At 34.2% G+C, this 22,337-nt stretch overlaps 2 protein-coding genes and 1 pseudogene across 2 annotated transcripts; 2 read left to right on the forward strand and 1 right to left on the reverse strand.

Moving 5' to 3' along the window:
- Positions 1–3,305: 3,305 nt before the first annotated feature.
- On the forward strand, positions 3,306–8,924 carry LOC18039040 (annotated as a pseudogene).
- Positions 8,925–10,236: 1,312 nt separating this feature from the next.
- On the reverse strand, positions 10,237–19,355 carry LOC18038770 (protein N-terminal and lysine N-methyltransferase efm7). The gene is made up of 8 exons (XM_006429316.2): positions 19,206–19,355; positions 19,044–19,105; positions 18,662–18,795; positions 18,180–18,325; positions 17,723–17,794; positions 14,302–14,409; positions 14,019–14,204; positions 10,237–10,530 (listed from the first exon to the last, which is right to left on the reverse strand). Exons 1-7 carry the CDS (start codon positions 19,264–19,266, stop codon positions 14,053–14,055), a joined length of 735 nt encoding a protein of 244 aa, XP_006429379.1. The 5' UTR covers positions 19,267–19,355; the 3' UTR covers positions 10,237–10,530; positions 14,019–14,052.
- Positions 19,356–19,746: 391 nt separating this feature from the next.
- LOC18038771 lies at positions 19,747–21,965 on the forward strand. Its single transcript, XM_006429320.2, has 4 exons — positions 19,747–19,855; positions 20,147–20,655; positions 20,961–21,031; positions 21,114–21,965. Exons 2-4 carry the CDS (start codon positions 20,314–20,316, stop codon positions 21,187–21,189), a joined length of 489 nt encoding a protein of 162 aa, XP_006429383.1. The 5' UTR covers positions 19,747–19,855; positions 20,147–20,313; the 3' UTR covers positions 21,190–21,965.
- Positions 21,966–22,337: the final 372 nt, after the last annotated feature.

A 22,337-nucleotide genomic window follows, 5' to 3' on the forward strand; every position in this document is an offset into this window, starting at 1 on the left:
TATTGCAGCAGCATGCAGTGTAAGTCAATCAGGAAACGTTATTGATCTTGTAAATATTTTATAATGAAGTCAATTTAGCAACTTCATACTAAAGACATGGTTTTCGAAATAGAGCTTTAAACCAAATTTGTGTAGCGGCAGCAGCATCTAGTAAGACAAAGAACAAAAGAAATAGAAGTTCATTCTTAATTTAGGCCTCCAGTGAGCAGAAATGATGTTTGTGTTGTACTGTCCAAACTTGAGTATTATATCTAAATCAATGGTCATGTTAAAGGGAACCGTGGATGGATAAATTTAAAAAAACCACAAATTAATCAATTAATTAACAATCTCCAATTTAATTAATAATAACATCAACAAACCCACTCCAATTTAATTAATAACAGTCTCCAATTATTCAATTATCAGTAAACCCACTTCAATTTAACTAATAACAATCTCCATTTGTTTAATTATCAGTCAACAACAACAAACCCTCTCCAAATAATTGAATAATTGTCAATCAATTAATTAAAAATATACAATTTAATTAATAGCAACAGGCTATTAAAAACTTAAAATTCGATTCGGGTTGTTGCCATTAGCTGCGAGCAAGTCAGCAAGTTACAGGCTTACAACATCGGCAAAGCATGACAAACCTTGATCTCGGAGCAGCTACAACGTCGGTAGATCGAGATTGTGCCTAAGTGGGACGCGAGGTGAATGCAAGACATAGTTGCGGGCGAGGGGTGCTGGCTGACGGTGAGTGGGCTGTGGTGAACGGCTAGTGTCTGTTGGAGCTAGACGGGGCTACTAGCTGCTGCTGTCGTCGTGGGCCACGAAGCTCAGAAAGTGAGAAGAGGGAGCAACGAGGGGGAGGGAGTGAGACAGTGAGACCGAGAGCTTCTGTTGGAGCTGGACGAGGCTGCTGGCTGCTGCTGTCGTCGTGGGCCATGAAACTCAGAAAGTGAGAAGAGGGAGCAAGGAGGGAGATGGAGTGACTGAAAGTCTGAGACAGTGAGAACTGAGACCGAGAGATAGTTTAGCTAATTTTAAGGATTTTTTTAATGTATATATATTTTTAATTTTTAAAAGCTGAATCTTAAAAAAAAACTTCAATCCAAACGGGTTGAAGCTTTGAATCCGTTCGGGTTTCACCGGTCAACCCGAACCGAACGCCCACCCCTACTTACTACAAAGGCTATGTCTGGCCTAGTATGAGACAAGTATATCAACTTACCAACCAACCTTTGGCAACTTTCTCTATCCACTGATTTTCTTTAATTGCATATCCCAATTTGTAATAAGGATCAATTGGAGTGTCTCCAGGTTTGCATCCCAACATGTCAGTTTCATTGACCAAGTCTAAAGTATATTTCCTTTGAGAAACAAAAATGCCTTTACTGGATCTTGCAATTTTCATGCCCAAAAAGTATCTTAAGGGTCCAAGATCCTTCATCTCAAATTCTCTAGCAAGAACCTTCTTGAGATTTTCCATTTCTATTACATTGCTTCCAGTCAAGATGATATCGTCTACATATACAATGACGATCACAACACTACCATCAGTGCAGTGTTTAAAAAACATTGTATGATCTGCTTGACTCTGTAAATATCCAAAGTTACGAACAAATTTGGTAAATCTATCAAACCAAGCTCGAGGAGATTGTTTTAAGTTGTAAAGTGATCTCTTCAGCTTGCACACTTTTTCAATATCATATTCATTCTCAAAACCTGGTGGTAGATCCATATACACCTCATCTTCAAACTCTCCATTAAGAAACACATTCTTAACATCTAACTGTTGTAGTTGCCATCCTAGGCTTGCTGCAAGAGACAACAAAACTCGAATGGAATTCATCTTTGCCACGGGAGTAAATGTTTCTTGGTAGTCAATGTCATATGTTTGTGTAAAACCTTTCGCGACCAGCCTAGCTTTATACCGCTCAAGTGACCCATCTGCTCTGTATTTAACTGTAAAAACCCACTTGCAACCCACTGGTTTTTTTCCTTCTAGTAACTTGACTAGTTCCTAAGTTTTGTTTTTTTTAGAGCTCTCATCTTTGCATACACAGCATCTCTCCATTCTAGAATAGAAATAGCATCCTATACAGATTTTGAAATTGTTATGACAGACAGGTTAGCAGTAAAAGCTCTAAAAAATAGAGATAATCTATTATATGACACATACTTAGAAATTGGATGAAGAGTACAAGATCTAGTTCCTTTCCGTAGTGCAATTGGAACATCTAGATCATTTGTAGTTTCTAAAATAAATTTTGAAATAAGATTAAAATGAATGTTACCTATAAGTTCCAAATTTCACGTGTTTGGATCCAAGTCTTGGTAGTGAGGAGAAGAATGATGATTTGACCTTTTCGAATTCCGTCGTGTGTAAACTTGAAGCTCTGGCTCTAGAACTCTCTCTAATGATTTTTCATTATTCACAATTTATGGCATTGTAAAAGGACCAAGAGGTACACAAGACACAATAGGCATTGGAAGAGATAATTCTAAAAAATGATCTTTATGAGTATGATCCTCCCCCTGAAGAGAAGTTTTAGGAAAGAAAAACCTATTTTCAAAAAATGTAACCTCTATTGCGACGAAGAATTTTTTAGACAATGGATCATAACATCTGTAGCCTTTTTTAGTAGGAGAATAGCCAAGAAATACACATTTTAAAGCCCGAGGAGTGCTACAGATCTCGCTTATCAAAAATTTGACAAGTGTTTTACTTTTGCTTTTTATTGGGACCCACAGATAACAATTTCGTCTCCTTGTTTCCGTTAGTAAATGAATATTTTTCCACCCACTACGTTAAACATATTTACACTCATTTGCCATTTACTTTTTTGTTCAAATACTAAATTGCCCTTTTTTTTGTAAAGCTTCTTCAACACACTACCTTAATATGAAAATATAGTCTCAGCTGCCACAAACGAGTTGTTTAGCGAAATTGATTCTGGTAAATTCACTTAACTTTTCTTTTACAAAACAACATTTTATACTATCACCTAACTTACATTAGATTTTTATTATTTATTTAAAATTAAAAATACTATCATTTTTGCTATATACATTAGTTGTCATGATGATTTGTTATTGTTAATGCATAATAATAGAAGAAAAATTGTGTATTTATTTTCTTTTTATATTACAAAAATTATTAAGTTAATTGGTATTTATTTATTAAAGAACCAATTATTTATAATTGTGTTTGAATAATTAGTAAGTTTATATGAAAATCAATGCTTGCATTTATAATGCAAATTATTTATACATTGTTGTTGTTTGCATTTTTCCTTTTGTATCTTTAGGTAGTCATGAATTTACAGATTGATTTAAATACAAATTTGGATGAGGGCGGCAATGTGATTGATGGAAATGTGGTGAATGAAAACATGGTGGATGATAAAGATGGAAAAAATTTAGAGCCTTATACTGGGTTGGAGTTTGATACACAAGATGATGCATATTCTTTCTATCTAAGGTATGCTAAGTGTACGGGGTTTGGTATCTCAAAGAAAACTAGTCATCGATTAAAGTTATCAAGAGAATTTATTGATGCAAAGTTCGCATGTACAAGGTATGGAATAAAACGGGAATCTAGTGCTATCAACCAACGACCATGTTTGAAAGTAGATTGCAAAGCTTTATTGCATGTCAAAAGAAACTCTTGTGGCAAGTGGTATGTTCAAAATTTCATAAAAGAGCATAACCATGAACTTTATCCTAGCCATGCACATTATTTTCCATGCCATAGAAGTATTGCATTTTCCAATACACATAGCATTAATATGTTGCATGCAGTTGGTGTTGGTACAAATAAGATTTTTGCGGCAATGACCAGAAAAAATGGTGGATATAAAAATATTAGGTACACAGATAAAGATATTAGAAACCATTTGGATAAAGAACGTCGACTAGTATTAAAATTAGGTGATGCTAGAGCAATGCTTAACCACTTTACGCAAATGCAGGAAGAGAATCCTAATTTATTTTATGCAGTGGACTTAGATGAAGAACAGAGGTTAAAAAATATTTTTTGGGTGGATGCAACTAGTAGATAGGATTATAAGATTTTTGGAGATGTGTCATTTGATACTGTTAGCCTATACGGCTATAGATATTGATTTTGATGATAACAAACCACATGTGTTGATTAAACAAAGATTTATGTATTGTGCTTTTATAATAAGAAAATATTTTTATGGAGCTAAGTTATTTTTCAAGTTGTGGACTAAAATGAAAGAATTTTGCAATCTTTGATTTTAATAATTATTGTTTTGAATTTCGGATTTGGACCTATTTGAAAATATTTAAATATATTGTGCTATTCTATAATTTCACATATTTTAAGTCATATCATAATTTCAAAAAGTTTTGGGATTGACAAAACATTATTTAGAAATTCTGAAATTGGACCTATTTCAAAACTTTCATATCGTTTTGGGTCATAATACAGTTTTGAGGTCAAACTATAATTTTATAAAATAGTTCACTACACCAGGAGTTTTGATTGAGTTTGATGATTCAGAGTTGAACTCTATTTTAGGAACTTTCGATGATGGCCTAGAAATTTTTTCACCTAGGAAATCTCCTGATATTGATGACTATGTTCATATTGATGCTGTTAAGAATATATGTCGTCGTATTAACCTTTCGGATGACGATTGTACTATCCATTTTCGCACCCAATGTCTTTGTCTTCAAACTCTGATATTACTTCGTTTTATTCAGAGTATTGTGCTTCCTAGACCAGGCTATTTGGATGAGGTTTCTTATATGGATATTACCTTGATTGATTGTATTCTTAGACATCGTCCAGTCGACTTAGGATACACCATTGTCCGAAACATGTTTAGTATACCTAAGTTGATTACTCGTTCCCTTCCGTATGGTCATTTCATCACCCGAATCTTCAAATACTTTAGCGTCCCTATCCAAGAACCATCATGTAGGCCATCTAAGAGCATTAGGGATGAAGCTATTAGTTCTTCGGGTTTTGAGTGGAGTAATGGCACTTAGGTGAAATTCACTGATAATAAGTTCACCTTTCTTGCTCCAAGTGATGATCAGCCATTTAATGTTGTGGTTCTAGCCCATCAGCTACCTGTTTTTTCGCTTTTATTTCGGGGTTAGCGTAGACATCGAGCTCCCTCAGTATCTCCCTCTGCTCCTACAGCCTCTGCACCTGCTTTACCACATCCCAAGCCTCATATTCTGAAAAGGTTACTCTTCAGCAGCTTATGGATGAGGTGAGGACACTCTCTGTGCGCTAGACTGAGTTTTAGTAGCAGCATTTTATTCATGGACAATGCCTCCTCTTTGAGTACTTCGACATTCCATATCCGTATCCACCTTCATCACCACCATTCTCACCACCTCAGTAGTCTCTTATGCTTGTATTTAGACACACCTACATTTCATTTACTACATTATGTTCCTTTATTTTTGCTTATATGAATGGTTGTTATGATTTTGGATTATGTATTTGTTTTGGATGATATAGATTTGTTTTTATTGTTTGTTATTTCATGGATGATATGTTATTTCCTTATGCTTTGGGTATTTTTGGACTAATGTGTTGTATTGAGATTTCGATGATTGATAGGGGAGCTTTTATTCTTTTTTATGATGAAGGGGGAGATATAATATGTAAATGGGAAATATGAGAAATTCATTTGTTATGAAAAATATTCATATGCACTTATGCTGGGGGAGTTTTTATAACTCTTTTTTAAATTAGTCTTTAAACCTTGCATTGATTAAGGGGAAGCTTTTCATAACTAGATTAAATTTTTATAATGTGTTTTTGTCATCATCAAAAAGGGGGAGATTGTTAGCCTATATGGCTATAGATATTGATTTTGATGATAACAAACCACATGTGTTGATTAAACAAAGATTTATGTATTGTGCTTTTATAATAAAAATATGTTTTTATGGAGCTATGTTGTTTTTCAAGTTGTGGACTAAAATGAAAGAATTTTACAATCTTTGATTTTAATAATTTTGAATTTGGACCTATTTAAAAATATTTAAATATTTTAGGTCATTATATAATTTCACATATTTTGGGTCATATCATAATTTCAGAAGTTTTGGGATTGACAAATCATTATTTAGAAATTCTAAAATTGGGCCTATTTGAAAACTTTCATATCGTTTGGGCCATCATACAGTTTTATAAAGTTTGAGGGTCAAATTATAATTTTATAAAATAATTCACTGTAGCAGTTACTGTAGCAAGCGGCTATCTGGATCCTGACAAACGGTAGACCAAATTCGGGTAGAAAGTTTCTGGAACTTAAACGGCTATCTGGATTTCACAAGCCGCATACCGGATGTTCAAAAATTCAAATTTTGGCTTTAACGGTAACACTAAGCGGCTAATCGGATGTCCATAAATGGTAAGTCGGTTATGACCAAAATGTACATAACGGCTAGTTTTTAAGCTCAAACTATAAAAATTCAAATCCAATTCATTTTCAAGTTCTCCAACAAGCAAAAACAAAAAGCACATAACATATCTTAAGCTCTCAATTCGCAAGTCATTATTCATTGAATCATTGTTGTTCTTCAATTTGTACATCTACTCTTTAAGAGAGTTTTTATTGTATTTTTCATTTCTTCATCTTAATTGTGAATGTTTGAGTGTGTGAGACACTTGAGTGAAGAGATTTGGAGATAATCTCTTTGTTGTAAATGTTTATTGACACCTTGAAGTCAATTGTAAACCTTGGAAGGCTTGGATAGTAAAATCATCAAGCTTGGATCGCTTGGAAGCATTGACGTAGGCGGGGACTGCCGAACCACGTAAAAATTTGTGTGTTTGTTTCTCTTCTCTCTTACTCATTTGTTATTGTGCTTTTATTGAACTTATTACTTTCGAATTTATTAAGGCATTAGATTATATTCTTGTGTGGCTTTGTTAAGATAATTTTTAAAATATCAATTCACCCCCCTCTTGGGTTACAAACTTGTATTTCAGATACTACATACATTACAAACAAATATAGAATGTCATTTCCTCCTTTTATTGGTGTGAATAATCATTTTCAGTCTATATCACTTGTATGTGCATTGCTTGCGGATGAGACTACATCAACATTTGTTTGGTTAATGCAAACATGGCTGAGGGCTATGGGTGGAAAGCATCCAATTGCTATATTAACTAATCAAGACAAAGCTATGAAAGCATCCATTTCTATTGTCTTTCCGAATTCACGACATCGGTTTTGTATGTGGCACATATTAAGGAAGATTCCCGAAAAACTTCGCTATGTGATAAAAAAATATGAATCTTTTATGAGGATATTCAATGACTGTGTTTACAACTCATGGTTGGAGAAGGGCTTTCAGAAAAAATGGTGGAATATGATTGGAGAGTTTGAGCTTGAAGGGAATGAGTGGCTAGGATCATTAAATGAAGATCGCAAGTTTTGGGTGCCTACTTACATGAGGGATACATTATTTGCTGGATTATCTACAACTCAACGATCCGAAAGCATCAACTCTTTTTTTGACAAATATGTTAGCAAGAAGACATCATTGAAAGAATTTGTTGAACAATACAAAGTGGCTTTACAAGATAGACAAGAAAAAGAAGCTTATGCAAGTTTCAGTACATTGCATAAGAAACCGGTGTTAAAGTCTCCTTCACCTTTTGAGAAACAAATGTCCACAATCTATACACATGAAGTTTTCAAGAAATTTCAAGTTGAAGTTTTAGGAGCATCAGCATGTTTTTCAGAACAGAAGCTGGAAGTTGGCATAATAAAAACTTTTGAAGTTAAAGATTTTGAGAAAATTGTAGCTTTTATGGTGAATTGGGAAGCAAGGAGCCAATAAATTAATTGTTTGTGTCAATTATTTGAGTATAATGGATTTCTTTGTAGGCATGTACTATGCGTTCTTCAATCCCTTGGTGTTTTTAATATTCCACCTCATTACATATTAAAGCGATGGAGTAAGGATGCAAAGAGTTTGGATTCTACAAGTAATATTCCAAAGGGAATACAGTTCAAAAAACAACATTTCGACAAATTATTTTATCAAGCTACAAAATTAAGTGACGAAGGCTTATTATCCCGTGGGAGTTTCAATATTGCATACTGTGCATTACAAGATGCATTGGAAAAATGTATAAGGGTGAATCGTTCTCTCAAAGAACATGAAGTTGAATTGGATGGAGCTTACAAAGTTGACAAGGAAAATATTGATAGTAATTTGTTGGATGATATCTCAATACTTGATCCACAAATATCAAGTACGAAAGAAGCTCCTAAAAGAATGAACAAAAGAATTGAGAAATGTAAGAAAAGAATACTCAACACCAAATCGAGAAAGGTTAGTTAATATGTGTGTGTGTGTGTGTGTGTGTGTGTGTGTGTGTGTGTGTTGTTAATGACACATTTAAATTATTATATTGTTTTATTAATGATAACATCTTTTTTTTCAAAGGTTCTAAAGAACGTTGGGACCAAAAATTCCTCTCAAATAATGGTTTGTTATATAAAAATTTTATGTTACATTTCTTTTTGTAGTTATTAGAAATTTATTTATATTTAATAGCTTCAATTTTTTTATTTTTACTCCTAGGAACATTCAGCCACAAGGGATGAGAATGTTATTGATCTTTGTGATACACAAGATTGCTTGCAAGAACTAGTATGTTAAATATATTATTTTATTTTTTACATATATTATATTGTGATTTATCATATATTAATTTTTTGTATTTATTGGAACTTATATCGAATAAATCTAAACCAACAGGAAAATTATGCATCTTTGAAGAATTTTTCTGGTGAATATTTATCAGATGTTGGTTCTAAATCAACAGTGTTTAATGATGGTAATACCTTCTTTAAATATTTATTGATTGTTATAATTTATTATTAATGTTTTTATAACATTTATTTATGTGTATAGGTTAGAATATATTCAAACAATAAGATCTCTGGACACTTTAAAATTATAAAGAAGCTTTCAAGGCAAAGGCAAGGTTTTGTTCTCCCATGGAGAATTGCTCAATCCACAAAGAAGAACTATTTTTGTGATCAATGTTCTTTGAAAAAAATTGTGCCATTGTAAGTAATTGTAAATTTTGTTGATTGTTCTTGTTTTTGTAATAGAACCGTACTTTAAGAACTATTTGGGACAATGAAATTTATAAATTGAAATTGTTTCAATTGAATAGTTGAGAGTGCAGGGGTGTAATAGTTTGGGTTGTATGATTTTTCAATTTTTTTTACTAGCAAACAAAAAGAGGAGGGCAATTTCGTGTTTGAACAGAAAAGTGAATGGCAAATCATAACATCGTTTGTGGCAGCTGAGACTATATTTTCATATTAAAACTTTCACACACCAATACTCTTCATTCGTATGGTGTTGTTAAAAGTGAGAACTAAGGAGCAGGTGAAAATGTAGTGTGTTGAAGAAGCTTTATAAAAAGAGAAGGGCAATTTAGTATTTGAACAAAAAAGTTAATGGCAAATGATGTAAATATGTTTAAAGTAGTGGGTGGAAAAATATTCATTTACTTACAGAAACAATGAGACGAAATTGTTATCTGTGGATCCCAATAAAAAGCAAAAGTAAACACTTGTCAAATTTTTGATGAGCGAGTGAGTCAGTCGCCCATTCCTCTTTAAAGCCCTAGGATCAAGTTTGCTTTTGTTCTATTTATGAACGTGAACAAAAGCAATGCACCCAAAAATCTTCGGTGGTAAAGATGTGAAAACCTTAGCGGTAGGATATAATTTTGTGAAAACACTTAATGGAGACTGAAAATTAAAGATTCAAGTAGGCATACGATTTATCAAGTATGATGCTGTGAGAATGGCTTCACCCCAAAACTATTTTGGCACCCTATTTGTGACATAAGAGAGCGTGCAACTTCTAATAGGTGTCGATTTTTCTGTTCAGCAATACCATTTTGTTGAGGAGTATCTACACAAAAGGATTGGTGCACAATGCCATTTTCCATTAAATAATGACCAAGGGCAGTAGAAAAATATTCTCTCCCATTATCAGTTCTAAAGACTTGGATTTTTGCTTGAAATTGTGTTTGAATCATGGTATGAAAGGTTTTAAAAATTGTTGCAGTTTCTGATTTTTCTTTAAGCAAGTACACCCAACAAACACGAGCATGGTCATTAATAAAAGTTATGAACCATTTAGCCCCCGAAATGTTTGTAACATGAGAAGGTCCCAAATATCACTGTGTATGAGAGAAAAAGGTGCAGATTTTCTATACGGCTATGAAGGAAAAGATGCACGATGATGTTTGGACAATACACAAATTTCACACTGAAACAAATAAGGATTTTTATTCTTGAACGGTAAAGGAAACAAATGTTGTAAATAAGAAAAACTATGATGACCTAATCGGAGATGCCAAAACATTATTTCATCTTCAATATAGAAAGTTAGTTCATTATATGCTGCCTGAGCTTCTCCACACAAACTAACATCCTCCTCGAAGTAGTACAAACCATCTACCTCTCTAGCACTGTCAATCTTCTTCCCCGAACACAAGTCCTGAAATTCACAATAAGAATGAGAGAATTTAGCAATGCAATAAAGATCCTTGATAATTTTGCTAACAAATAAAAGATTACATGACAAATTAGGAACATGAAGAATAGATGTTAACACCAAATTTGTGGAGATATGAATAGATCTTTTTCCTGCTACAGAAGATAGTGAACCCTCAGCAATTTTAATTTTTTTACTACCAAAACATGGAATATATGAAGAAAATAATTTAGAATGGCTGGTCATATGATCGGTTGCTCCTGAATCGATGATCCATGGATCTTGTTTCTCATAAACAACTCCTAAAGCAACGAAATTATTACCTTTCTGGGCTAAAGAACTAGAGGATGAAGGATTTGAGAGAGATTGTGACTGATTTAGAAACCTGTACAGTTGCTCTAACTGCTCTTTAGTTAAGAGTTGAGATTCAGATTCTTCAATGTTGGTTGTCGGCTGATTCTCCCCAACAACTTGGAAACCATGACTATGTTTACCCAAGAATTTATTGTTTTTCAGATTTAGAGGTTTTCCATTAAGCTTCCAACATGCATCTCTGGTATGTCTTGGCTTGTGGCAATAATCACACCAAACTCTGTCTTTCTCATCACTCTTCTTTAGGTTTTTTGTTCCACGAACCAGTGGAGCTTCTGGTGTAACATGTCGAGTTCTTTACTGAAGAACCTCCAATCATCATATTCTTTCTACTCACCTCTCTTTTTACATAAGAAAACACTTCCCTGGTAGAAGGAAGAGGTTCCTTGCTAAGTACTCGCCCACGGACTTCATCAAGGTCTGAACTCAAACCTATTAAAAATTCAAATACACGCTCTTTTTCTAACATCTTCTTGTATTCAGCACTATTAGCAGCACATTCCCACTCGCCATCATAGTACTAATCTAACTCTTGCCATAAGCCCTTCAAAATATTGTAGTATTTAGTCACTCCTTGACTACCTTGTTTAGTTTCTCGAATTCCGATTTTCAAATCAGAAATCTGAGCAGAATTTCCCAAATCAGAATAGGTTTTGGTGACAGCATCCCACAAATCTTTTGTTGGCAGAAACAAGTAAGTTTGACCTATTTATGGTTCCATTGAATTCAGTAACCATGACATGATCATTGAGTTGTCAGCATCCCAAGTTTGAAACTTTGGGTCTTCTTCAGTTGGTTCTTTAATTGAACCAGTAAGGTAACCAATCTTCCTTTTACCTCTGATTAACATCTTCACAGATTGGGACCACTGAAGAAAATTTTGACCATTCAATTTATGGGTTGTGATATAAAGTGATGGACTATCATTATAAACATAACTTGATGGTTGTAGATGTTGCAACTGCACTGAAGATAACTCAGAAGTTTCTTGCTTGCTATACTTTGACATTGGTATTCAAATAGAATTGAAAACTAAACCTAAGAATCAAAGAGCGGCTCTGATACCATGAGAAAATTATTGAAGAAATATGCATCTCATTTTCTTATCTTTTACAATAGGAATACATAATACATATATAGATTCTAAACTACATAACGTGCAAGAGTAGGAAAGTAAACAACTAACTGCAGACCAAGAAACTAGGAAACAAACTCTATCTAAAAATTGAAATTCTATCCCTATCTTTTTCCGTAAAAATAGGATAGAAAACAAGTGACTTTTCCACACTACATAATCAACACATTTAAAATCTTAACTTTCCTACACTAAAAAAATAAAAAAAAATAGTAATGATGATGAGTCTGGCATAAAAGAAAATTCGAGTCTGACATAAAAAGGAAAGCTCAATAATAATAAAAAAAATGTAGATGGCTTTCCTAATCTATTATCACAGGCGATTTCAATAATAATACACAAAAAATGCAGAGAAAGCTCATCAAGAGTCCAAGTTCAAGCCACCTCTTGTTAAAAAAGATGATCTAGCAAACTAGCGGTGTAATGTTTATGATGATGAAGGAAAACCCGCCGACACGAATTTAAAATGAAAAGAAAAAAGAAGAGAAAATGAAAGAGACGAGCACCATCAAAAAAAGACAACAAATAAAACGAGTAAAATCATGACCATTGAAAACCGACAAAGAGGATAGTGTGAAACATGGCCCATTTGTTTAGAGAAATACAGCCAAGTAGGGTAATTATGCCAATTTTAAATTCATTTTGTTTTATGTTATTTAAGCCAAAGTACACGTGATATATGTGATGCTAATTTCAAATTCACTTTATTTTATTTTATCTAGATTAAAGCACAAGTAATATGCATGCTGCCTCCAATTTTCATTAGTTTATGAATGCTTTACATTTTAATTATTATTTTAATTAACTTAAAAGTTAACTTCATAATACAATGCTAGCCTTGCATGGTTATTGCTTTTTATTATTGCTTTACTATTGTTATCTTAGTCCAGTTCTACATTATATATTATTATTATTCATTGTTTAAGTTTCCAACACCGATCATATCTTTTGGATATTGAAAACTAGAGGATTAGTGTTGGGTTTGCGAAAAAAATTTCTTTCTATTTTTGACAATTAATTTTCAACATCGATAATAACTTCCCGATATTAAAAACTAAGGAACTGATGTTCAAGTTGGATTTTAGTGATGTACGACTTGAAATCTATATGAGTGACCTGATCAATACATACGACCTAAAACTTATATTGGCAATATGGCCTATAAATACAACCTGAAGCCTATGTTAGTAACCTGATTTATGGGTACAACCTGAAACCTATGTGGACAACCCTGTTTACAAGTACAACCTAAAGTAGTTGAACCTGAGAATCTGTTTAATAGACATGGCGTATTTTTTAAAGGAGTTGTATGCCATTACCTTCTCAGTCGCTTGCAACTGATAGATAATTGTGGTAATCACCTATAACTAAGGGTCTATTTAAACTAAAGAGAGCATCAAATGAATGAGTCAACAAAATTAACTAAAACTCTGCAAATTATCAATCATATAACCTTTTTTACTTTATAAAGGATCTAGGAGACCCCACTAGAAAATTCTTGAATTTTAACTTATATCCAGTTCTTCCTTTTCATTTTTATTTCTTATAGACAAAACACCTGACTTAAGCATCGAAGGATCTACACCGAAATCCTCACCGGCGTGCCCTAATCGTGTTTTGTGATTGGCAGGCGTAGAAAGTTGTGGTCAGATTGACGTTTGAGCTTAGATTCGTGCTATTATCCCCATAAAACAAATTCAGCTATTAGAGTCATTTTTCGACATCATCATCTTGACTGCATTAACTATTACTTTAAGATTTTCTAATAACGTAATTATCAGGGGAAAAAATCATTGGTAGCTTTAGTTACAGTCTAAGCTTAAAAAAGCTATTAGTCGAGTGCTTATTTTGTTTTCTAAAAAGAAGTATTATCTTGCAACCAAAAACAAATGTTATCTTGCAAAATTCTATAGGAGCTTGTTATAACTAATGTTGCATCAGACTGCTCTTGCAATAACAAGCAACATTCAAACATAATACTTACTTATTGCCAACTCTATCCATTCTCGCCTGGTTGTTTATCTAAGCTTGATGCAATACACACGGGAACCGAGATGCTTTACTTCAAGACCAGCATTCTCACAACTAGTGAAGAATATTGTCTCATCCTCTTTTCCAATTCTCCGTCTCCAACTCATTAAAAATGCAGGCCAGGGCAGCCCCTCAGTTCCTTCAAGCAAGTGGTATCACAGTGGCATATTGATCAATCAATTTTTACTTTTTGTTGATCTACAAGAAAAGCCAAAAAAAAAAAATTATTACAATACCTTCGCCCTGCTCATTCTTAGTGAGATGGCCTACTTGGCTATCTTTTGGCTTGTAAGATTTGAGGAGAACAGAAAGAGATTTGATCAGGTTTGAATATTGTTTTACATCTACAAGCAACCAACATATAAAATTGGATTATTCCTCATGAAAAGAAGAATCAAATTGAAAAATTGAAAAAAAAAATTGAATCCAATAGGCACAGTTCATTATTGAAAGAAAATCATATTGCACATAGCGAGCAGTGTACACGACATACAAATTTTACCAGAAGATAATAATTGAACTACAACATTACATTAATTTGGACCATCTACAATGTCCATCTAATATAATGACCAACACCACCGACAAGATATTGTCTGTTTTGAACTTCACACACTCATCTTCACCTTTACAGTTTTGTTCATGGTATGGATTCAAGCCTTCCCAAAGGCTTCTTGTTAGTAGGTCGGGTCGTTATAAATGGTATTAGAGCCACTTTGTGCCAATGGTCACGGCTAGTGGAGACACTGACCCATGTGGATAGAATGTGACATCCCACATCCCTTGAGAAGGACGCGAGTGATAAGTTTACAAGGGACAACCACTATTAGAGTAGCAAGAGGCCTTTTGAGTGGGTTTGAGCTCATGCCAAGAACAAAATCATTAGGATGAAGAATGCATGTATGAAGCCCACTAATATTATTTTCACTTAATCAAGAACTCTTTAACATATAATATCCATAAAGACTATACAATAACATACAGGATCAAAACCCCGAAATTTGAAAAAGATGCGAGTGATAAGCCTATAAGAGACGACCACCCTTAGACTAGCAAGAAGCCTTTCGGGTGGACTTGGGCCCATAATAAGAACAAAATTGTGATGATCAAGGACGCATGCTTAAAACACTAACAAGATATTATCTGCTTTGGCATTACACATGCAAATTTTAACTAACATATAACCCTAATGAACACAGGAAAGCATTAAAGTTCCATATTTTCTCAATTAATAGGAAATCCAACTCAAATATAGATTAAAGCAAAAAAAATTTACTCAATGGAGATTGAAATTCTACTCTTCTCTCTTCTTCCTCTCTTTATATATACCCTAATGGCACTTCGATAAAAATTTCTTAGATGATATTGAGTAAACTCACTCTCAATTATCATCAAGATAGAGATATTTGAAGTTCAAAGACAATTTTAAAAGATTATTATATCTCAATAATAAAAGTCAAGATAAACTATGCATACTCTTTTATTCTTTCTGACGGTTGACTATGTACACAAGAGAAGTTAAGTCTTATTTGTCTTCAATGTCTATTTTTATCCAGGGTTAATAAAGAATTTTAAAAATAACTCATATGGACTTGACTTAAAACAATTAACTAGGCCTAATAATATCCTTGTCCAAAATCATAGTCCAAGTACTAATACAATACTAACATACTAATATTGTAGTTAAAAAATAATATCCACATCGCTCAAGAAGGATATAAGTGATCTGCTAATAAGGGATGACCATTCTTAAACTAGCAAGAGACTTAGGCCAATATAAAATAAAACCATGAAGGTGAAGGACACGTGTGTGCAGCCCAAATCCAACTCTTATCTCTTTCATCTCTCTCAACACCAAAACTCTTTAATGGCATTCCATTTGACACTTCTTGGATGATTTTGAGCAAAGCCACTCTTAGCAATCATCAAAACAGAGATATTTGAAGTTCAAAAATAATTTTGAAATAATATTAGACCTCAAAGATAAAAGTCAAGACAGATCTTTTATCGACAAATCATGTGAAACCTCTTTTGTTTTGTAACGATCTAACCCACTAACAAGATATTGTCCACTTTGTCATTCATACACGTATCCTTTACCCTCACAGTTTATTCTTGATCTGGGCTTAAGCCTACCCAAAATGTCTCTTGCCAGTCTTACGGTGGTGATCCTTTATAAGTCCAGCACTCATGCCTTTCCAAGTGATATGGGATGTAACAAATCTACCACCCTTGAGCCCAGCGTCTTAACTGACAATGACCATCCACACGCTTCCGATTGGGAGACCCTCCAATACTATTTGTAACAACCTAACCCACTAACAAGATATTGTTTGTTTCAGGCTTTATGCTTTTGTTCTTAGTATAGGCCTAAGCCCCACCCAAGCCTATTGCAAGTCTAATGATGGTCATCTTTTGTTAATTCATCACTCACATCCTCCGCGAACAATGTGAAATGTCACAATTTAATAATAACTATTAGTATTAGTATTGTATTAATTATTAGACTTAGCTTAATTTTTGGCTAGGATGTCATTGAGCCTAGTTTTAGTTGTTTTAATTTAAGACCATGTAAGCCATTTCCAAAAACCCTTTTAGTTAACACAAGATATAAAAAAGAATTGAAGATAAACTAGGCTAAGCTTCTCTTCTCCACACGGTCAATCATTAGTGAGAACAAAAGAGAAAGTACGTAATTTGTCTTAGTTTTTATTCCAGTAATCTTCCACAATTGTCTTTGAGATTCAAATATCTTCATATGGCTATAAGTGGCTCTACTCAAAATTATTTAAGAAATGTCCATCGAAGCAGGACCCTATGTAGAGAGATATTGAAGAGAGAATAATATAACTTTAAGCTACATTTGAGTAAAAACTCATTGTTTTAATCACTATTTGAGTTATATTTCATGTTAATTAAGAAAACACGTGACACTAACTTCTCAATATTCATTAAGGTTTGTATGTGAGTTAAAATTTGGGGGTTTTAATCCTTTCTATTAGTATACAATTTTTGTGGATATTATATGTTTGAGGAATTCTTGATTAATCGTGAGGTGAAGGGCGCACGCGTGCGTGAAGCCCAAAGTGGACAATATAGTGTCATGGGCTGTTACATCTAAACTATGGGCACTAATTTGTTTTTCCAATTTACAAGAAAAGAGCTTGGTCGAGTTAGTACATCTAAGCATAAAGTTTCTGAATAATATCTCCAACATCACAACCATCTTATTAAGTAAGACAGCTTCCAGAACTAGTAGTCTGATGAATACTACCAACAGTGAATTACCACTCTAAAAGGAAGGTCAACATCATCAACACACACACAACTAAACTGTCACCTTCCGACCCCAGCTGAGAGTGATAACTTTTTCACTAGAAAATGCAAATTGCACAGAACAAGAAACTTAACTATCTTGATGTTCTGGGCTTTTGCCTTAGAGGCAACACTTAAAATTCCATAGTTCATGGGCCTAGAAATATTACCCTCGAGTGATAAGAGAGCTTTCCTTAGTTTTCATGGGTTATCAATTCCTGGTTTCGTGGTGTACAATTACTTAGTAGAAATAAAAGGAAAAAAACAAACACAAAATACAAGGACAACAACAAACAAATAAACACACCCAATCAATTGAATAAAACCTGGTGAAAAACTTACACAGTAAGATGTCACTTGCTAAAATGAGGTCCCAATCTGGGTTTGGAATTGGAAAAGCATCTCCCCATGAATCTGATAATACAAGCATGCTCTACTTCAATATACCGAACCCACAAAATTCAATAAACAATAAGAAATCGAAAAAAAATACATATTTTTTGTTATAATAGCAAGAAACAAGCGTGGAAATGGAATGTGCCATTCCCACACAATGTGCATGAAGTAAGAAGCCATCCCTAAATTACCCTCATTAGATTGTCCAGAAAAGAAAATGACAAGAACTTGTCTTATTCCTTAAATGTATCTCAAATTTTCAGTCATTCATAAAAGAAATAGGCAGCAGCTTTATGACTAACATGATCAAAGAAGTCTAATGGAATTATTGGGTTGATCACATTCTCTTCACTGCTTGACACTCAAAGAAACTGATGATTATGGAGGTGAAAAGGAGACTCACGCTTTATGTGAGGAAGAGCAGGTGTAATTCCATTTGCTGTGCAGTTATAAGCTATGTTATCCTCAATTTCCTGATCATTATAGTCAGACGTTGTGATATCAAGATTCATTGCTTTTCTGAGAAATATAGCCAAAGCTCCAGTGCCACTGCCAAATTGAGTTTAAGACGAATGTCAGCAAGACAAATGCTAAAACTTCAATATCAAAAAGACTGTAGTGGAGTAGATCTACTAGAAATGACAGATTATAAAATTCAAGCAATTCCACTGGATGCAATACCAAATAAATGATGAAAATATAGAAAGCTTAAACAAAAACTAGCAATGTTTTCCACGAAAATGAAGGTACAAATTGATGCTTGCATCTATCCTGAACCCTATGGCATTTTTTTCCTTTTTAAATTAAAAAAATAAAACATAAATAAACAAAACACACTATAAAATGCCAGTAGATAATAATGCTAAAAAATCACCATAGCATTACCTGCCCAGTTCAATGCAACGGCGTCTTTCTATCCATTCACGGTGACGCATTAACCATTCTGCAAATGAAAATGTTCCTGGCCAAAGAAAATTAGCATTTAGTTGGTGGAAAGCAAACTCCCGGATGACCAATTCCTGTAAAAGAACCAAAATCTCATTAAAAGCTGCGACAAAATGAAACTCTAGTGAACCTTAAAAAGCCAGAATCAGATTCTAAACCCTTCTCACCATCTTATGCAATGCAGCAGTTCCACTGACAGTCCCTTAAATGTGATCAATGCTTGATGTTGAATTTCAAAATAAATAAATAAATAATGACAATTCAATTATTAAACTTTATTTGGCAAAGCAAAAGCCTGTTAAACTTGCTTCAAGTATACTACCATTTCAGGAAACTGGTGCGGCCTCTCGACGTAGCCATTACAAGTCTCCATTGTTTCTTCATCTGAAAATTGAAAAAAAAAAACAAAAAACAAAAACAATATTCATCTTTCTACAAGCAAAGTAAAATGAAATAGATGAAATATAAAAGAGAAAATGAGTACCAACAGTGACGTCATCCTGTTCCGCAAAAAGAGAAGACGGGGAGAACAGAGCTACGTCCATCTTTTCTTCTCTTCTCTTCTCGGCTGCTAATTGCTGAAAAACCCAAGCGCACGCAGCGCGCACACAGTTGCGAGGTTTTTGAAGTAACAAGAGAGTACTGAAAAATTGAATGAAGAATTTTCCGATTTCTCTCAAACATTCGGGCTCCAAGCCCAGTCACTTGGGCCCATTTTGATCCTACAAGCAAGCCCATTTGTTAGATCCGCGTACGGGTGTTTCAGTTTGACAAGGTCAGCATCATCTTTTTGCGTGCGGGCGTAGGACGGACGCAAAGCAAACACTCCAGCGGATATACCTCTACCAATTATTTATGCCACCGACTAATTAGGTGATTGCAATATAAAAGGATAAAAAGTCAACCACGTGGCTGTATATTAGCTGTCGATTGATTTAGTAACCGTGAATCCTAAGCGTCCATCTTACTAACCGACTTGCCAATGCCACTATATAAACTCCTAGCGCTCTTCATCTTTATTATGTTCTCTTTTTTTTTTTTAATTTTCAGATTCGTGTGCCCTTCGGAATACCTGGACCGGAGGCGGACAGGAGGTTGGCCGATATATTTTACAAGTTTTGATGGCACCGAACGGTAATTTTATATCTTGAACCAACGGTGTTAATTTTCCTTCGATCTCATGAATTAGGTCTTTCTATTGATGATGATTTCGATCATTTCTTTTTCCCATAATTATAAGTTTAAATCTAGTGGATGCTCATAATTGTTTGGTATTTGCACAATATTGTTGGGAAATTTTTTAATGGAACTCAAGTTTGGTGTATGTTATCCTGCTTTGAAATTATCGATGTTGATCAAGAAGTTTAGATTTTTTATTAATTCTCATAGATCTTTATATTCTTACGTAATTTGTTTTGCCTTCAGGTTTGTTCACCGTTCCGGGATTTGATGTGAAGGTTAAGCTCATTGTTCATCTTTAAGGTGCAAAGCCTGAATGTGTGATAAATAATTTTGAGCCGCTAATTGATCATGCGGGTAGGCTTGTGCCGCATAATTGGGAGTGAATTGCGGGATTGTGGAGGGTTTTTATAATGGATGTAAGAGATGCATCAGGACAGAGAAGCCTGAAATTAAGATGGCTGAGACCTGATTATTCTTTGTCATCCGGCCTTTGCCATGGCAGGTGCGCTTGCATGGCAGGTCACCAAAATCTTAATAAAAAATATTTATTTTGTGGTCCTGAGGGGAGATCGCACGGGAGTTGCCCGGGTTCTCCTCTCCTGAGTGTTGTGCCTGTGTGTGTGGGTGTCATTCTCCGTTTCTGTTGCCTTTTGCTAGAGTTGACACTATCTATCCATCGGATTTGCATTCTAAATCAGCCTCAGCTCAAAATCACCGTGCCTATAAACCAATCCACTTGCAGTTCGCGAAAGGTTTGGTATCATGCCCTGCTGACTTTTAAAACAGAACATATTTGCAAAATACTGCGCTTTAATTAATATACAAGACCTATCCATGCAGTCAGTTCAATTTTAACATTCCAACGTTGATGTATCCTATTTGAACTATCATTTTTTTGGCTTTAAAATTTGCCTCTAGAGATAAGCAAGTATTCTATTGTTGGCTTTAAAATTTTCCTTTAGAGATAGGTTTCCTTTTTATGTTTATTTTTTGCCTTACCCTAATTTGGTAACTTGCCAGTAGCAATGATGAATTACTGAGATAATGGTTCATTTAGGAAGGTAAGATGGTTCATCTCAGTCCAACCATCAGGAATAAAGAGAAGACTGATTGTGAGCAGGCACAGGGGTATGTGGAGTTAGTACGATTGACGGGAACTTGGTTCTTTGCATTTGCCGTCAATTGAATTACAGTTTGTTCCCTTTGCTAGGTTCATTGGAGTACAAATGTTCTATATCAAGCTGAGGAACTATTGCTGCTGCTTATTGTCCAAATCTCTCTTATGAACAAATTCCAAAATGAATGAATTGCAGATCATATTTCTGAAATTATTATCAAAGTATTCCAAAATGGATTGTGTGAAGTGTGCGGCCACCATTAATGTTTGAAGTACTTGGTTTGGTTTGGTGGTTGAAGGGCATCTTGCTCTCAGGGAATTACCTCTGATATTGGATCATGAATATCTTGTGATGTAAGAGGCTTGAATAAGCAATGGTGTGCCTTCATGCCTTATTTAGCATAGGCGACTGAAATGGGCTAAGCAATAACATTTGAGCCAGATTTTATAATCTCATTGTATTTGCTGTGGGAGAGCTTTGAATGTTCTATCGGTCGGATGATTTCATGCGGAGCCACTCATATGTCACTTTTCAATTGTCGGGAATTTGGAGAGGTGATTCTCAGCACTCTTTTTCAGCAATTATTTTATTATATTAATTCAGTATGATTTGAGTTGAGAATTAATTTTTTGCATTGGGTACACAATCTATGAATGCAATAGGCATAATCATATCTGATGATGATGGAAGATGTGTTATGTTAGTGGGATGTTCTGGATTAATGTTTGAATGGTAGGTGGGCTGCTGCATACAGTATGCAGGCCTTAGGTTGATGCTTGGGTCTTTTAGGTCATCTTAGAGTAGAACCTTGATGCAAAACAGCTGCTGTTCTTTGACCAATGGTAGATTAGTTTTGGTTTGGTTTGGAAATGCTTCTAATAATTTGCTTTGAGGTTGTTAATGTATTATTAGAAAGGCGTCATAATGTGCTTTTAATTGTAAAATAGGTGCTTGGTTTTATAATTATAATGCACTTGTCAATACTTGAATAAATAGTTTAATATTAATTTATTTTAGTATTCATCTTTTGTTATTATTTATTATTCCAAAATTTTAAAACTTTACATCTCTGATTGTAAATTGTTAATTTAAATGTCTTTTTATTTTTTAAAAAATCTTTGTAAAATTATTCTAGAGATTAGAAACCTTTTTTTTCTTTTAAATTTGCAAGGATCACTTGAGAATAAGCATTCTAATACCCATTGAGCCCCCCCCCGAGGGAATAAAAAAAAAAAAGTTAAAAAAACTTTTGGGTTTGAAAAAAGGAAGGGGGTTTCGGCTTACATTTTTCGGAAAAACATATCAAAACCGCCGTT

Source organism: Citrus clementina, unplaced genomic scaffold (genome assembly GCF_000493195.1).
Source record: "Citrus clementina cultivar Clemenules unplaced genomic scaffold, Citrus_clementina_v1.0 scaffold_6, whole genome shotgun sequence".
NCBI lineage: Eukaryota > Viridiplantae > Streptophyta > Magnoliopsida > Sapindales > Rutaceae > Citrus > Citrus x clementina.

Coding starts and splice junctions, on each gene's coding strand:
- LOC18038770 (XM_006429316.2), bottom strand. CDS start 19,266: ATGGACGTAGCTCTGTTCTCCCCGTCTTCTCTTTTTGCGGAACAGGAT. Junction 18,326..18,661: donor CGTTGCATTGAACTGGGCAG/GTAATGCTATGG, acceptor TCAATTTGGCAG/TGGCACTGGAGCTTTGGCTA. Junction 14,205..14,301: donor TAAGAATGAGCAGGGCGAAG/GTATTGTAATAA, acceptor ACTTGCTTGAAG/GAACTGAGGGGCTGCCCTGG.
- LOC18038771 (XM_006429320.2), top strand. CDS start 20,314: ATGGATGTAAGAGATGCATCAGGACAGAGAAGCCTGAAATTAAGATGG. Junction 20,656..20,960: donor CCACTTGCAGTTCGCGAAAG/GTTTGGTATCAT, acceptor TGGTTCATTTAG/GAAGGTAAGATGGTTCATCT. Junction 21,032..21,113: donor GATTGTGAGCAGGCACAGGG/GTATGTGGAGTT, acceptor TCCCTTTGCTAG/GTTCATTGGAGTACAAATGT.